The 18,851-nt window shown below is 43.1% G+C and overlaps 1 protein-coding gene across 1 annotated transcript; it reads right to left on the reverse strand.

Annotated features, from left to right (window-relative positions):
* Positions 1-13,735: 13,735 nt before the first annotated feature.
* On the reverse strand, positions 13,736-15,190 carry LOC309516714 (olfactory receptor 14A16-like). Its single transcript, XM_082195507.1, has one exon. It carries the CDS (start codon positions 14,784-14,786, stop codon positions 13,851-13,853), a length of 936 nt encoding a protein of 311 aa, XP_082051633.1. The 5' UTR covers positions 14,787-15,190; the 3' UTR covers positions 13,736-13,850.
* Between the last annotated feature and the right edge of the window lie 3,661 nt (positions 15,191-18,851).

Genomic DNA, 18,851 nt, shown 5'->3' on the forward strand with positions numbered 1-18,851 from the left:
GATTGCCAGAATACTGAAACAGCAAATATTTGAACAACCTGCAAGGAGAATTAAAAAAAATCCAAAACATTATTTTATTTATTTCTAGTAACATGGCCCATGGAAACACCCCAAAAATGGCTATACTTCTCAATATGCAGGCAGAATCATACTAACTTCTATCCTATTCAAAAAAGACAAGACAAATTCCATTTGGATAAGTAATTTCTATTCTAGTGATTGTATTACCATATATTATAATTTATTTCATTTAATTTTTTTGGAAAAGATAACCCAGATGAATCCATCTCTCAATTATTTAGTGTCATATGCAGTAGGTGATTTGTTTAATCAGCCAATCTAATGAGCTGACAAGAAAAGACTGCACACTGAATCATTAAAAGCTTCCCATTGTCGGAAATGTCATAGTTACTGAAGAATTCTGGAGTATCTGCCTACCATCATTGTTGCTGTGAACAAGAGAGAGTTATGGTAGCACTTGACCTTAGTCCATTATCACGTTTCTTGTCAGTTGTCAGATGTCAGTTGTCCATATTCCAGCGTGAAATATTTCTCTGCACAGTTTTTCCAAGTTTTCTGTTGCCTTCTCCTATATATAAAAGAAATGATACTTTTTTAAAAAATAAGAAGTCCACTTTATGATATTATGTTAATCTCAACTTTACACCAACTACTACATCAGTCATTTCACAATCTTTTCAGAATTGAAAGCTCGAGCATCCTTGAGTCCCTTCACTCTCTTTAAGGAGATCAATAAGGATTATACTCACCACTTTTTCTCTCAGATTAGAGTGCCAATGTGCTTGACGGTGATATTTATTTGAAGGTACGTGGCTTGTCAGGAGAAGGTGGAGAAGGTGATGTCATCCTCCTTTTCTGTGCTATTTCTAGGTCTCTCTTGGGAGAACATACCAGTCCCATGGCGCTGTGCAAAACAAATGTTGTCCATTTCCCTACTAGTTCTTTTAATATGCACAAGAATATAAGAGCCTGCTGGATCAGTCCAGAAAGCGAAGGGCACAAAGGGAGCTGAGCAGGTGAAAAACTCAACCTAGCCAGCCCAGTTCTTCCCCAGTTGCTCCTCAATATATGTGAAAAGCAAGACGATCAGGAGAAGAGTGATAGCGCATCAGAGTATTTCCACCCAATCCTTGCATGCTAAGGTTGTCTCATTCACTCATTTCTGCCAGTGAAATGTACACAATGTGTAAATGAAAAGAAGTGGCAATGTTTCATGGACAACAAAAATCCAAAACACACACACCAGTATAATATCAGCAAACTGCATTCCCCAGATTTACTTGTTCTCAGATATGCAAACAAAGATGCCATTGCAAAATCTCTTGAGAATCTTTGCTCCAGGGAAGTTTGTGCTCTCCCCATGTTGATGCCATTTGAATTAATTCATATTTGCTGAAGGATGCCCCTTGAGGCACAATATTGTACAAAGAAGATGAAAAAGGCTCCAAAAATTAACTGACTTCTAGTATGCAAGGATACTTTTTCATTTTGTTTTCTTGTCATGCATACCTAAATTTCATATACGTAACATCACAACTATTTTTATTGTCCTCTCCCCCCACCTCATTGTCTGCAAAACTGGCAAATTCTTTCTGATCATGAACTTCTACTTCTACTTTCTGATCATGAACTTCTATTTTGAGCTTCCATAAGTGTTCAGCTGAAGGAGCTTAGATTGCCCTTCATATGAAGTATGCTGTTCCATCATGTGCATTAGAACTTACATACGAAGGTTGGGAAACTGGGTGCACCCAATGGCAGTAATAGACATTGTAGTAGTGCAGTGGCTCTCAATTGACCTCCACTCAATTTCATCACTGCTGCTTAGCAGGAGTTAAGAAGCCTGCACCTGAAAGGCTTTCTTTAGTTGTGTCTGTCTGTTCCCTACTGGAAACTCTCACAGCATAATTTAAATTAAAAGATCAGGTGATTGACAGGTACATGGCCTGCTCAAACATAGACATCAGCCAGTAGTGGATAGCGTAATGGGGTGCTGGCATACACTTGAGCTCTGCTCACTCACACTGCTGCTTACAAAGGATAATCCAGTAATGGCCAGTTCTGCTAGGAACTCAAAAGGAAATTATCTTCAGGCTTCCATTTAATCCCAATAGCACATCAAGACCCCAGAGCATCCCCAGGGATAAATAAATACACACTGAAACAGAACTTTAGTTTAAGGTTAATGGGCAAAACTTTTGGGCAAAACTTAATTGATTACAGCAATGTGAGTGGTATTCACTTAGACATTGGCAATAACTATATCTGACTTCTGCCCACCTTGCAGGAAGTCTGGAAGGGTAAACAACCAAAGGAAGGAGCACTATCGATTGCAACCAACTGAAGCTCACTCTGGGGTACCTGCTGGGTCCTGGCATGGTCCTAACCCTTCAAGTGGATTTCGGATGAGATCTAGACCCACAGATTCCTTTACTGCAATACCCTTGTATTCCAGTGGATGATGATGGTCACACCTCCCTTCCGCCACATCACAATAAGCCAATGCCTAACTGCCACACGAGCCCCACACTTGCTGCCAATACCCTCATACCTGTAACCAATCCTTCAAACCTCTAACGATCTCGTCCATCCACACATCATTTCCGCCATCAGAAAGATGCATACTATCAGCCCGAAACAGGGCTCTATCACTGAAGGTAATACTAGGGTGGCAAATCACTCTACTACCCAGCACCAACACCTTGTTTGACACCTCAGGGTTAACATGCTTCCTGGTTCTGTTGGTGGCAGCTGGGCATGAAGTATTGTGTAAAACCTGATGCACCAGGAACTGTGACCAAAATATTGTGGTATCTGGGAGCACTGCTGCCAGCTCCTCCAAGTCCTTCTTAATGCAAGTCCTCAAGTCCATGCCCTTCAGCAGTGGCAAGTCATTTTCACCCAGCTGCACAACCAATGCAGAAGGTGGGCCCCAAGTGGTTGTTGGGATACTGCCAGGGAGACAAAGGCCATCATGCCCCCACGTCGCCTCCGGACAATCCATCAATCTCCCGTAGAAGCGCAGTATCAGCCAGTTAGCAACACAAGCCTCAGAAACAGCTGTCCACATTCCAAGGACTTGTGCACGCCCTTTGCAGAGTTCGCACAACAGAAGATGCACTCAGGAGAGCATTATTTACAACTTTATTCAGCATTGGTCAGAACAAAGAAAAACATGACTGCCTGCCTGCGTGTCAAGGCACAGAGAGAAAAACAACAGCTATATACAAAACAGAAACATCCTGTGAACAGGAAATACGCAGGCTGTGACTCACAACAGCCTGTCCCCTTTTAAGGTGGAACGGAAATATCCTAACAGTGGTCACCCGAGCCTTCACTAGTGGTAAAACTTCTTTCCAGTGTATCCCACATCTGGACACCCAGGAAACCTTAACTTGAGCAGGTAAGCTGAGCTGGCACCCAAAGCCAGTCTCCACTGCTCGTACATTGACCCAGTGCACGATGCTGTGACCCATGATCCACATGTGCAATTCTGGCAGCACTGAAAAAAAGGAAAAGACAAAATATGTTAGGAGGTGGACAACATGCTACTTGCTTTTCTGGATGTATCCCTTATAGGCATTGGACTTCCACCAGCCCAAGTTTTTTATCCTGTCCACTGAAAGGCCCCAATGAACTGCCATGATAGTGATGTCAATCCTGAAAGAATGGGCAGCAAATTCCAAGGCTGGCAAGCCACAGGCCTCAATAGCCTTCCACGTAACCCAAGTGAATTGATGCCTGCTAAAGGGTTTCTATCATCATGTATCAAGAACGGGTGAACCCCAGGAGGCCTAATCTGTAAATACCTCCTGGTGTCTTTTACAGGTCAGGAACCTCCATGCACCATTGCAGGCAACTTAAGCAGGGCCTCCTTACCTCTTTGGTCCATTTTGGACCGACTAATCCGGACCACCAATTCTGCCTCTCCCAAAGATATGTCCTCTAAGTGCAGACCCCTAGGAATCCCCCCCCACGGACCTCCTCAAAAACAACCTCACCCATTCTATTGCGATAGAATAATTGGAAGAGAACAACCGTGCCTCATACCAGAATGAGCAAACAGATCTTAGTTTTTTGTGAATTTTACATAATAGGTCAAAGGTGACAGGCCTGAGGCCAACACCAGAAGATGGTTGAAGTCTACGCCAGCCCTCCAGAGCCTTCCGGAGCACAAAAGCTGCACACAGATCATGGGCAAACAGGGATTTGCTAAAAAAAAGAAATGGCAGCAGACTGGATTTTAAGAGTCTTAGCCGCACGCCAAAGCTAATATAAGTGTGCTATGTATTGCAAAACCTGATCTGTAGAAGATCCACAGCAATAGATAAATTCTGCACAAGGAACGTTATAAAATCAGCCAGGCTTTCTTGTAAGATTTAAATGTGGAGGGGGCCAAGGAAGAGACTACTCCCTGCATAACTATGCACTTCCAAGGCTCCATAGGTACGCCAGAAAAGGCTCCGGCAACTGCTGTGCATCCAGTGCCAAAGATCTGAAGCGATCCATCTGAAAGCGAGACAGAGAAGCCAGGTGAATCCCCAGAAATGTGCCACCACCTTTTATATTCCCCCACGATCACACCACCGATCTCTGTTTGGCCAATAGGCCATGATGTGATTGTGGGGCCATTGTGTGGGCTGGGCTCAATCTCCCACCTCATCAAGGATGTACAAGGTGGACCCTCAGTTAGGAAGATCCCATTTATCTAGCAATAAGCCAAAATGAATTCAGTCGAGCTTATTTTGAGCAAACATTATTTGGATTGCAGAAAAAAGCGACCAGATCAAATTAATTTTATTTGCGTGTTGAGTTCCACAGTGCCACCCCCCAAATAATTACACACTTCACACATCAATTTTGTTTAAGGTTTTTGGCATAATTTTGGCCACAACTTTATTCAAAATACAAAAAATTGTGAGTGGTTGCTTAGGCATTGGTTATGACTATCTGTCCTGGCCCTCAAGGACAGGGCTGGCCCTTCCGGACTCCACCGGAAGCCAGTGTGGGAAACAAGTATTGGATAGAAGGGAGGCCGGGAAACAAGCCCTCACTTCTGACCCTCATGTTCCGGTGGGGCTTGCACGGCCCAAGTCCGGCTCCACGGACAAGGACAAAAGAATGGCAAGCCCCTGGATTCCTTTAACGGAATTCCCTTTCCGCATCATTTGGAGGGGTAGGCACTTACCCCTCCAAGCACCAATTAACCAATGCCTAACCGCCAACCTTACAAGTTGTGACGATTTGCTACGCAGTAGGCAAAAACCAAATGGCACCAGCCAATCAGCCAGATGGCAAAATTCCTACCGTGCCCCCGCACCAAGGCGAACGACACCATGACAGGCATAGCAAGGTCAAGCGATCAGCTTAAATAAAAAACCCCCTATTAAAGGGAGGGAGGGCGGGTGATCCGATGCAAAACGGCCAAGAGGACGTCCCTACGTCTGGCCCTTCTATTTATAACTTCTGACTCCTCCTCCAAATTGGTAACAATCATATTCCCCCAGCAACCCGATTAACCCTAAAGGCCAGGGTTGCAGATTAATTTGCCTAGTCATGGCTGGGCGGCCTGTTCCCCAACCGCAACACGTGCTCTCTGTTAGGGAGAACACGCTTTATCATCAGATTACCACACATCTCATATATATATATATATATATATATATATATATATATATATATATATATATATATTTGCTTTCGTAGATTTTCACGGGTACAGGAATGCAGGTTTTGGTGTCTTCGGGTGTCTTCCCGTGTAAGAGTCGGGGTGTCTGTGCGACGTTTCGACGAGGTCTCACTCGTCATCTTCAGGCTGGTGCTTTCGGCTTCTTGTTACTGGAACAGAGCAGAATCTGGTGTTTGAGTTCCTATAAATACTGTTGAGGGGTGTGGTGTATAGCCTCCAACGTTCTGGGCAGAGAGGAAGTTCCTAGATTAGTGTGCCTTTTCTTCTTTTGTTCCTTAATTACTTGAGGGATATCTTGAGTGATTTCATGAGTGATATTCTGAATACCACTTGGTGGGTCATTAAGTGTAGATTAGTTGCTAAAGCTTTTGTGTCTTGACCTCTTGAGCTTGTGAAGAGTTTTTCTGAGAAGATGGCTGTGCTGCATTTAGTTGTGCTCTGGCTTGGCTTCGTGTATAGGGGCGAGCTGTGGTTTTGTGCCTTGTGCCAGCCAGATCTGTGTAGGGATTGCAGGGGGGTGCAGCATCCGGAGGTGCCACTATAGTTTGGCTACTGGATGGAGTCTGTAATATGTCTGTGGGGAGGGTCTGGGTTTGGGTCTGGTGTGGTTGATTGGTGACGGCGTTCTGTGTGCCTCTGGTTCTGGTGTCGGTTTTTGTGGGGAGGGCTAATTTCCAGATGTCTGGCAGGCGGGACGTGTCGTCACGCTTGTTCATGTTGTGAGGGTGTTTCTCTATCTCAATGGCTTCCATGATTATTCTCTTGTGGTGATGTTCCATGTTAAAGAGCAATTTGGAATCTGCAAAATTAATTTCGTGTCCTGTTTCTTTCATGTGTTGGAAAAGAGAGGAAGTTTTTTCTTCTTTTTTGACGGCATTCTTGTGTTCTGCGATACGTGCATTTATTCGTCTGTTTGTTTGTCCAATGTACGTGGCTGGGCAGACTTTGCAGGGTATTTCATAGACCCCTTGGTTTTCCAGCTGGATTTTGTCTTTTGGGTTTCTGAGGATATTGGCTATTTTTTGGTTGGTGCAGAAGGCTGTTTTGATATTGTGTTTATGGAGGATTTTGCTGATTTTGTCTGTAGTGCCCTTGATATAAGGAAGGAGGGCCATGCCATTGTTTTCTTCTGTGTCTTGGTTTTTGGGGGGTGTTTCTTTTTGGATTAGCTTCGTAACCCTGTTTTTCTGGTATCCATTGGCGATTAACACATTTGAGAGATTCTGTAACTCAGTTGTCAAGTGGTCTTTGTCAGCCAGGCGTTTGGTTCTGGAGATGAGAGTCTTGGCTACGGAGTTTATTTGTGCAGGGTGGTGGTGTGATTGTGCATGTAAGTAGCGGTTGGTGTGTGTTTTTTTCCGGTAGATAGTGTGTCCTAGGGAGCCATCAGGTTTTTTGTAGATTAGGACGTCAAGAAAGGGGAGTTGGTTGTTGTCTTCTATTTCCATAGTGAATTGTATTTTGGGGTGTAGGCTGTTGAGATGTGTGAGGAAGCTATCTAGTTTTTCTTTCCCGTGTGGCCAAATTACAAAGGTGTCGTCAACATATCTGAGCCAAAGTTTGGGTTTGTGTTCTGACTTGTCTAAAGCATTGGTTTCAAAGTGTTCCATGTACAAATTTGCGATGACCGGTGAGAGGGGTGATCCCATAGGTGCTCCTTCTATCTGTTTGTATCTTTGTCCATTGTGGATGAAGTACGTGTTGGTTAGGCAGTGGTTGGTCAGGTCCAGGATGTATTTGGGGGGGTTGTATTTGTTTTGAATGGCTGTCAAGGCTTCATTAATGGGCACTTGAGTGAAGAGAGATACAACATCGAAGCTCACAAGTAGGTCATCGGGATGTAGGTATTGCTTCTTTATTGTTTCAATGAACTGGAAGGAGTTAGTAACGTGTGAAGCGATGGATTCTGCATAGGGCTGAAGTTGCTTAGCGAGAAATTTAGCGAGATTTTGTAGAGGTGAGCCTATGGAGCTGACTATTGGTCTGAGTGGTGTTCCTTCTTTGTGTATCTTGGGGAGACCGTAGAGTTTGGGGCATCTGGAAGATTTTTCTCTGGGGATGATTCTTAGCTGGATTTCTTCACTGATAGGAGAGGCTTTTATTTTGGATTTGGTGGTTTTTTCCAGATAGGTGGTGGGATCTGTTTTTATAGGTTGGTAGGTAGGGTCTTGGAGTAGATTTGATAGTTTTGCTTGGTAGTCCGATGTGTTCATCACAACAGTGGCGTTGCCTTTGTCTGCTGGGAGAATGATTATGTTGTTGTCTTTCCTCAGGTTGGTGAGTGCTTTCTGTTCTTCTTTGTGTAAATTGCTTCTGGGTGGTTTGCTGGAGCAGAGGATGTTGGTGACTTCAAGTCTGATTTTATTGGCTTCATCTGGGTCGATTTTGGTCAGGCTAGCTTCGACTCCGCATATGATGTTTTCCGTGGGGATGCGTCTCGGGGCGACTGCAAAGTTGAAACCTTTGGAGAGTACTTTGGTTTCAGTTGGGGTGAGGATCCTGTCTGATATGTTATGTACTGTTTGTTTCATGGGTTGTTGTGGAGGGTGGCTGGGTTTCTGGCGTTTCTCTAGTTTGTAGAGTTTGTTGGTGTGTCTGTCTGTCTTATGTGAGGTCTCAGTTTCAGCTCTCCAGACGGCTCTCCAGACGGCTAGTTGTTTGCATTTGTCCTTATGTATTTCGTTTCTGATTAGGGATAGTTCAGTTCGTTTCAGGATCCTTTCGGTAGCTGGGGTTTTAGAGTGGAATTTAAGTTGGAAGCATGTGGGAGTTAAGTTGTTGTCTCGGCAGTTGCGTAGGAACAGGAGATCACATAACTGCCGAGACAACAACTTAACTCCCACATGCTTCCAACTTAAATTCCACTCTAAAACCCCAGCTACCGAAAGGATCCTGAAACGAACTGAACTATCCCTAATCAGAAACGAAATACATAAGAAAAGATACCTACTAAACCAAACCAACAAAGATCTGCTCACTCTTCACCTCAAACTATGTAACAAAATCCACCCTGCACTCTGGGACAAATGCAAACAACTAGCCGTCTGGAGAGCTGAAACTGAGACCTCACATAAGACAGACAGACACACCAACAAACTCTACAAACTAGAGAAACGCCAGAAACCCAGCCACCCTCCACAACAACCCATGAAACAAACAGTACATAACATATCAGACAGGATCCTCACCCCAACTGAAACCAAAGTACTCTCCAAAGGTTTCAACTTTGCAGTCGCCCCGAGACGCATCCCCACGGAAAACATCATATGCGGAGTCGAAGCTAGCCTGACCAAAATCGACCCAGATGAAGCCAATAAAATCAGACTTGAAGTCACCAACATCCTCTGCTCCAGCAAACCACCCAGAAGCAATTTACACAAAGAAGAACAGAAAGCACTCACCAACCTGAGGAAAGACAACAACATAATCATTCTCCCAGCAGACAAAGGCAACGCCACTGTTGTGATGAACACATCGGACTACCAAGCAAAACTATCAAATCTACTCCAAGACCCTACCTACCAACCTATAAAAACAGATCCCACCACCTATCTGGAAAAAACCACCAAATCCAAAATAAAAGCCTCTCCTATCAGTGAAGAAATCCAGCTAAGAATCATCCCCAGAGAAAAATCTTCCAGATGCCCCAAACTCTACGGTCTCCCCAAGATACACAAAGAAGGAACACCACTCAGACCAATAGTCAGCTCCATAGGCTCACCTCTACAAAATCTCGCTAAATTTCTCGCTAAGCAACTTCAGCCCTATGCAGAATCCATCGCTTCACACGTTACTAACTCCTTCCAGTTCATTGAAACAATAAAGAAGCAATACCTACATCCCGATGACCTACTTGTGAGCTTCGATGTTGTATCTCTCTTCACTCAAGTGCCCATTAATGAAGCCTTGACAGCCATTCAAAACAAATACAACCCCCCCAAATACATCCTGGACCTGACCAACCACTGCCTAACCAACACGTACTTCATCCACAATGGACAAAGATACAAACAGATAGAAGGAGCACCTATGGGATCACCCCTCTCACCGGTCATCGCAAATTTGTACATGGAACACTTTGAAACCAATGCTTTAGACAAGTCAGAACACAAACCCAAACTTTGGCTCAGATATGTTGACGACACCTTTGTAATTTGGCCACACGGGAAAGAAAAACTAGATAGCTTCCTCACACATCTCAACAGCCTACACCCCAAAATACAATTCACTATGGAAATAGAAGACAACAACCAACTCCCCTTTCTTGACGTCCTAATCTACAAAAAACCTGATGGCTCCCTAGGACACACTATCTACCGGAAAAAAACACACACCAACCGCTACTTACATGCACAATCACACCACCACCCTGCACAAATAAACTCCGTAGCCAAGACTCTCATCTCCAGAACCAAACGCCTGGCTGACAAAGACCACTTGACAACTGAGTTACAGAATCTCTCAAATGTGTTAATCGCCAATGGATACCAGAAAAACAGGGTTACGAAGCTAATCCAAAAAGAAACACCCCCCAAAAACCAAGACACAGAAGAAAACAATGGCATGGCCCTCCTTCCTTATATCAAGGGCACTACAGACAAAATCAGCAAAATCCTCCATAAACACAATATCAAAACAGCCTTCTGCACCAACCAAAAAATAGCCAATATCCTCAGAAACCCAAAAGACAAAATCCAGCTGGAAAACCAAGGGGTCTATGAAATACCCTGCAAAGTCTGCCCAGCCACGTACATTGGACAAACAAACAGACGAATAAATGCACGTATCGCAGAACACAAGAATGCCGTCAAAAAAGAAGAAAAAACTTCCTCTCTTTTCCAACACATGAAAGAAACAGGACACGAAATTAATTTTGCAGATTCCAAATTGCTCTTTAACATGGAACATCACCACAAGAGAATAATCATGGAAGCCATCGAGATAGAGAAACACCCTCACAACATGAACAAGCGTGACGACACGTCCCGCCTGCCAGACATCTGGAAATTAGCCCTCCCCACAAAAACCGACACCAGAACCAGAGGCACACAGAACGCCGTCACCAATCAACCACACCAGACCCAAACCCAGACCCTCCCCACAGACATATTACAGACTCCATCCAGTAGCCAAACTATAGTGGCACCTCCGGATGCTGCACCCCCCTGCAATCCCTACACAGATCTGGCTGGCACAAGGCACAAAACCACAGCTCGCCCCTATACACGAAGCCAAGCCAGAGCACAACTAAATGCAGCACAGCCATCTTCTCAGAAAAACTCTTCACAAGCTCAAGAGGTCAAGACACAAAAGCTTTAGCAACTAATCTACACTTAATGACCCACCAAGTGGTATTCAGAATATCACTCATGAAATCACTCAAGATATCCCTCAAGTAATTAAGGAACAAAAGAAGAAAAGGCACACTAATCTAGGAACTTCCTCTCTGCCCAGAACGTTGGAGGCTATACACCACACCCCTCAACAGTATTTATAGGAACTCAAACACCAGATTCTGCTCTGTTCCAGTAACAAGAAGCCGAAAGCACCAGCCTGAAGATGACGAGTGAGACCTCGTCGAAACGTCGCACAGACACCCCGACTCTTACACGGGAAGACACCCGAAGACACCAAAACCTGCATATATATATATATATATATATATATATATATATATATATATATATGAAAAAAGTATTTGATCCCCTGCTAAATTTGTCCGCTTGCCCTCTGACAAAGAAATGATCAGTCCATAATTTTAATGGTAGGTTTATTGTAGTTGTGAGAGACAGAAGAACAACCCCCAGAAACCCAGAACACAAAAGTCAGAGATTGATTGACTTTTTAAATACTATAATCAACTCATCATGGAATATGTGCATATACATATACCTATCTACACACACACACACACACACACAAACATAAATATACATGCCGATACACACATGCATACATACATAAATAACACACATACATACATACACACGGAATGGAACAATTCCTTGCCGCACCTATGTGGCTGCAGAATTCGTTCCAGATAAAAGGTATTTTGCAAACATGAAGTTCATCTTGTCCAACCCCCTGCAATGTGGGATTATTTTGTTGCCCCAAGCAGGAGATGAACCTGCAAACTTGGCATTATCAGCACACTCTAACCACTGAACCATCCACAGTCTTCATGAGCTAACTTTCTGGTTGATACCCTTACAGTGTAGGGAAGTGTTGCTGCCCCCTGCAGGAAATGAACCTGCAAACCTGGCATCATGGGCATAGAATTGAGAGTATATGACACACAGGGTTTTCTCGGATGAAGAGCTGCAACAACGTGACTAAAGTAAAGAGCTGTGGGAGCTTTAAGGCTGCCACACTTTGCTCTCTGGGAAGAAGGGCGGCTCATACTTGCCTCAGACACATGGGCCAATGGCCCCCTCAAAATGGCATTGGCGTGAGAATGGGATAGTGACACAGAAAGGGAAGGATACTGGATGCGCTTCTTCCCACAGAAGCAGCACATGGAGGAAGAAGGTGGCAACAGCCGTGGCTAAGCGAAGATCGCAGGTAAAATACTCAAAAAGGCTGCATTGCTCTGGCAAGGCACCACAAGGGGGATCCTTCAATGAGGCCTCTAGATGGTTGACGCTGGCTAGGAAGGCAGTGGCAGTGGGCCGAAAACGGGTGTTCCTAACTGGTGCTCCAAAGGACCGATGCCTCCACAGGTGGGCTAAAGATCAAGAAGGGATCTAGATCCAATGCTCCTGATGCTCTGGGCCAACTGTGCTGCCAGTGTCAGCTCTGGGACCCTTTTATGCTTCTGGAGCAGGCTGCTGCAGATAGGTGGAATGTGAATTGGGTTTGGTGGGAACCATTAAGTACTGTGGCAGCCAGGAGAGCCGAGCAACGGTTGGCAGAACAGTGTGGCTTCAGGAGGACGAGGAAGTCATGCCCTGTGCTGCAAACACCGCCCACTTCAGGACCATGTGAGCATCCATTTTCATATAACATGCACTAAATTTAAAATATACTTTCCCAAGCTCTATTCTTTGCAATAGGCCCAATACACATCTTTTTACGAAGCACTATTACTATTTTTAATAATAAATGCATTTTATTCACTCTTTACCTGAGTACATTCTGAACAACAGGAGATGGGCTGGAAGAGGAGGGCAGCACTCAAAAGTGGGCACTAGAAATTTCCACACAAAAATTGTGATATGTGCGAGACACAACTTGAGCACTCATGCGTGAAACATCATGTGTGAAACTTTCCTAATACCGTATTTTTCACTCTATAGGGCACACCGGATCATAGGGTGCACCTATTTTGGGGGGGGGTGGGGGAATAAAGAAAAAAAAACTTTATTTCCCCCCCCGGGCCCCAAAGAAGCCATGACAGCGAGCGGGATGGATCCCGCTAGCTGTCTTGGCTTCATTTTTAGCCTCGGGTCTGGGGGTCTGGGAGTGAAGGCGAGGTTGCGCTCAACCTCGCCATTCCTCCCGGAGCTTGCTGCTATCTGAGGACCTGGGGAGTGCAGCGCTGTAGCCTGCTGCACACCATGGGCTTAGGGCAGCTATCTGCAAGCCTGTGGCGCCTGGAGGGAACTCCCGCCGGGCTCTGCAGGCTTGTGGATAGCTGCCGAAAGCCCAGGGTGTGCAGTGCCGCGCTCCCCGGACTTCGGGCTGCAAGCACCTATCCGCAAGCCTGCGGATAGCTGCCCAAAGCCCGGGGTGCACAGTGCCATGCTCCCCGGGCTTCGGGCTGCAGGCAGGTATCCGCAAGCCTTCGGAGCCCTATGGGAGTTCCCGCTGGGCTCCGTAGGCTTGCGGATAGCTTCCTGAAGCCTGGATAACGAGAGGGGTCAGTGTGCACCAACCCCTCTCGCTCTCCAGGGTTCAGCAAAAGCCTGCATTCGCTCCATAAGACGCACACACATTTCCCCTTCATTTTTGGAGGGGAAAAAGTGTGTCCTATAGAGCGTAAAATACGGTATATACATTTTATGTGCAAATTTGCTCAATACACATTTATTTGCAAAGCACTATTATGCAGTATAATACATTATTATACCATTTTCAATGGCATTTGCATTGTTATGCAAAGCACAGGAATTGTGATGTGTATGAGACACAATGCAAGCAATCATGCCAGGAGTCTTCTAATTCTTTTCGGTATTTTCAACACGGCCTCTTGGATGTCTTTGTTCCTAAAGCTATAAATAACGGGATTCATTAGTGGTGGCAAAACATTATACAATAAAGCAGAGAGCAAATCCATTGTTGTAGAAGAAAGTGCTTTAGGTCTCATGTATGAAAACACAGCTGTGCTCATAAATAAAGAAAAGACAGTCAGGTGGGGGATGCAGGTAGAGAAAGCTTTATATCTGCCTTGAACAGAAGGGATTCTCAGCACAGCAGAGAAGATATAGCCATAGGAAACAAAGATGAACCCACCACAAAATGAATCTACAATAAACCCAATGGCAAAGATCAAAATTTGGTTAACCTTTGTGTCAGTACAAGAAATCTTAAGCAACTGAGGGACATCACAGAAATACTGCCCAATAATATTAGACCCACAGAAATGTAGCCTAAAAGTGATAATGGTATGTAATGATGAATGGATTGAGCTGCTGATCCAGGAAGCAGCTGCCGTTTGGATGCAGACATCCCAGTTCATGATTAGCTCATACTGTAAAGGATGGCAGATTGCAACATAGCGATCATAAGCCATGATAGTGAGCAAGGCAAGCTCAGAACCTGCAAAAGTGAAAACTAAGAAAACCTGTGCAACACAGCCAGCAAAAGAAATCCTTTTGTCATCTGACAAAGAAGCAGCTATGGATTTGGGGATAGTGGCTGAGATGTAGCAAATGTCTGATAATGATAGGTTGACCAGAAAGAAGTACATAGGAGTGTGCAGTTTGTGGTTCAGGGCAACAGCAATAGTGATTAGGAAATTCCCCACTAAGGCTGTTAAATAAATGGAGAGAAATATCACAAAGTAAAACAATTGTTCTTCTCGATTACTGGAAAACCCCATCAGAAGAAATTCTGTCACTGTAGATTGGTTGGCCATCTTAATTCTTTAGTATTTCTTAAAACAATTTCTTGAAGAGTAGCTCTGTTATTGTGTTTTAGCAGCACCAGCAGAGGTGTTTGTAACACCTAAAATTAGAAAGGAGTCAATGAAAGTCTGTTGGATGAGGAAACATGCAGGCAATTGTATGTGGGGTTTGCTCCCTAACCCAATATGAGGTAATGGGTGAAGCCAGCAGTAGACATTCAACTGACACCATTCATTCTCCCCGGTACTAATAGAATTTTAGAGCTGAAAAGGAGCATGGGAAGCATCTCAGCAAAGACCCAACTTGGTTTCATGTTGAATCAAGATTGAGAAAGTAGAATCAAATACACACTACAGCTTATCAGAGCAACCTTGCTATTAGATGTAAATAAGCAGATTCACATTGGTTTGTTTGCATAAAGGATCTTAATGATGGTGGTTTTGTTTGTTTTTTGTGAACCATAATGCTTCTACTTTATTTTTAAAAATGCAAACCACATACCAACTAGCATTAATGAAATATAATTTGGCTTTGATGAGTGTTCAGAGTTTAAGACCAATCACCAGTATTTGGAAACACCACTGTTTTACCTTCTCTTACCTATAAATGCTACCTATCTTTTCATAGAATAATCATATTTTCATTAATCCTGCTACTGTATTAAACGTTTTGTGGTCTTTTCAGAACTAGAAATATGAGCACTAGATGTAAATAAATTTAAAAATCCTCCTTGGAGTGTGGTTGCGTAAGGGAACTTTACACTTGATGTTTTGGTATTTTTGCTAACCATAATGCTTTCACACACCTCCTAACATTATCATGAGGCTTTTAAGCCCAATCACCAGAATTTTGAAACATGCAGACAATTGTATGTAGGGCTTGCCTCCTTTCTTAATATGAGATAATCAGCCGAAACGCCAGAATTTTGAAACACCACTTTATTATCTTCTCCTACCTATAAATACTACCTATTTTTTCATAGAATAATGTTTTCTTCATTAATCCTACTGCTGTATTAAACCTTTTACAGTCTTTTCATAACTGAAATATGAACACCTTTCAAGTCCTAGTCTGCACTGAGGATGAACTAATAGGATTCTACTCACCTCTGTCTTTGTCTGGAAGAAGAAACTGTCAAAATGCTGAAGTGTGGTCTTTAGTAGATGATTTATAGTTTGTGACAAAGAGAAATCAATTGAGCCTCCCTGCTTTCTGTAGTGAATCACTCCTTGGAGAACATCACCATGAGGATTTGCAAATCCTGATTTACAAAACAAGTGATGCAATTTTCTATATTTCCTAGAAATATTTCCCCTCTATCTTTAAACCACTGACCCTTAACTTCAGTCTTATGTAAGGGATGCTTAAGAGTGAAGAGCTGACTGAATGCAGACTGAATGGGAAACCGATTTCAAAACCTACATGGTGGTTATATCTTTTTTATTGACCTAAATGTCATGCTGCAGCTCAAATTAAGTACTGAATCTGATTAACATAAGTAAATTATTCTGATTATTCTGAGCCGGTATAGTGTAGAGCTTGGAGTGTTGGACTAGGACTAGGGAACCCAGGTTCAAATCTCTGTTCAGCCATTAAGATAACTGGGTGACCTTGCGCCAATTTTCTCAAGCTAAGCTACCTTACAGAACTGTCATGAGGTTAAACTTGGGAAGGATGACCTCCAGCTCCTTGGAGGAAAGGGGGGGATATAATGACAGTAAGTAAATATTGAGAGCAAACCATCTGAGACAGGTCTATGATTTTAAACTGGAGCAATAGATTTGGTTAAAGAAACTTGGGAAGGATCCAAAGCAAAATGTTATGCTTTGAAATAGGATGTCGGTGTGTTAGGTATTCACACGTCGGCTGGAGATAAATTAGGAAAGGCTGAAGGACTCTTGCTGGAGTGAAGCTGGTTTGAGAAACAATACTGTTACTGTTTCATCTGTATTCCTAGACCACCCATCCAATCACAGGATCTGGCAAGTGTTAAAATCTGAGCAAGGATTTTCATTCCTGGAATAGCCTCTGCTGTACCTCATTCGAAAGAAAACACAAACCCTGTTCATTTTGAAATGATTAACAATCTCTGAATTTAAATTGCATCCATTTTTTACACTTTCTGAACACACTCCTCCTGTAAAATACACATTTTTCAATTCTTTACATTTTCAATTCTTTACAATTAATTTCCCTATTAAATGTCCACTTTGTACATAAATATGTTTTATGAGGTCTTCTTGCATTTGGAAACCTCATTGCAAATGCCAGTGTTGGACACAATTGTGGATCAGTCTTAAGTATTGAGTCATGTTGTTTAAGTTATCAATGGACTTGTCCCTACTTTTTCCAGTCTTCACTACTTTGATGATTGCTTCCATGATCTTTTGATGTGTACCCTCATTGTTGATTTATCTTAAGCAGACTGTTTGCAATGTAGCCATATATCATACAGTTAGCAACTGGCCTTTGGAATCTTCCCAGTCCCCCCTCCGGGCCCTGGAGGGGGGCTGCCAGACATCCATTTAGCCCTCTCTCTCGCTCGTAATCAAAAAAGCATCTTTTTGCAAACAGTTGTATATGTAATATTGTTTCCAGTCTTTATAACCAACCATCCGTTAGCTCCTGTTTCTCTTAATCAGGGAAGTATTTCAGATATTCAATAATGACGTGGTGGGAGATGCCATTTAGTCCTTTGTCCTTTGTTTTCGTCTTTAACAGACATTTCCGGTCTTAGAAGTGGCTGCGAGTAGATCCCAATTATATATGAAAGTCCATCTGAACTCACTTTTTGAAGAGCAATTTAAGTTCTTAATGAGACTTGGCATGCATTACGGATTGTTGATGTTAAGGATAAAAGAATGTTTTTTTTACATACCAAGCGCCTCCACATTCCGAACGTCATGATGCGGATCTCTTTGAAGTTCGATCTTTTGCACCAGAGACTGTACATACTGCAGGTTATTTCCAGCTTCTTCAATTCAGAGCGTGTCTGTTTGTTTTCCAAATCTTTATATTTTCCCAAACAGATGCGTCCGGCTATGGGGTGGCGTCACAGGAGTGTCAGCCATCCCTAGCTCCGTGACCCAGTGCCCCTGCCGTCTGCCACATCGGCAATCTGGGGCAAACCACGGGTCATTGAGACAGTCCTCCCCTGCCCTGGGGAGGCTGCCAGGGCTAATTACCCCCATATCAGCCCTGAATTATTGGAACGGCTGAAGTCCGATTGTGTGGGATCAGCCATTTTCCACCGCTGGAAACAGGAAGTGAAGCATGATCTTTTGATGTGAACTACCAACACAGGAATTTTATTCAACATTAAATGAGCAGAAATTTCACATATGATCATTTTGTGAGAAGCGTGTTAGATAATTTCAGCCCCTTCTCTCCCTCCCATCACAGGTTATTTATGTTACAAATAAGCACCCACAAACAGCATAAGAGATTTTGGAAGAGCATTTCACATCAGCTTTTATTTCATTCACCAGCTGCTAAGGAGTCTCTTTTATGTTCGAAGCATTAATGTCTGGCATGGAAAACTGTACGTTGACTTTCATTGCTGGAATTGGAAGTGCAACCCATTCACATATTTAAAGCAAAACTTGCTGTTACTAACCCAACAAAGTAATGGTCAATGAATTCAAGTAACAATGACTCTGATGAATGAATCAAAATAGTTATCAAAAATTAGTTGCCAAAGACTTTTATTTGAACTATAGGTTTTTTAAAAATAAAATAAGAATATTTCTGACTTTCTATCCACAGTCATAACCTTCAAGACAACTGAATTTATAGTAAATATAATGAAATAAAGGTTTAAAAAATCTGTTCTAGGAACAAGTCAATAGAAATTGTATCTCTTTATCTCTTTTCATACGCCACATGCAGCCTCAGCAGCAATAACCAGGAAAAAGGATTTAAAAAGCCCAGATCATCTTTGTGGGATCCATTTCATATGCATGCTGAAATGTCATTATCTTAGCCTTACATCTAAAGACAAGCAGAGATGAAGCCAAAAGAACCTACCAGTAACACCATGATCTAGTCTAGGTTAGTCACAATTACACAATCGTACG

This window comes from Podarcis vaucheri (assembly GCF_965113315.1).
Source record: "Podarcis vaucheri genome assembly, chromosome: 13".
In the NCBI taxonomy this organism is placed as follows: Eukaryota; Metazoa; Chordata; class Lepidosauria; order Squamata; family Lacertidae; genus Podarcis; species Podarcis vaucheri.

Excerpts from the sequence above, each read along its gene's own strand:
- LOC309516714 (XM_082195507.1), bottom strand. The coding sequence starts at position 14,786 with ATGGCCAACCAATCTACAGTGACAGAATTTCTTCTGATGGGGTTTTCC.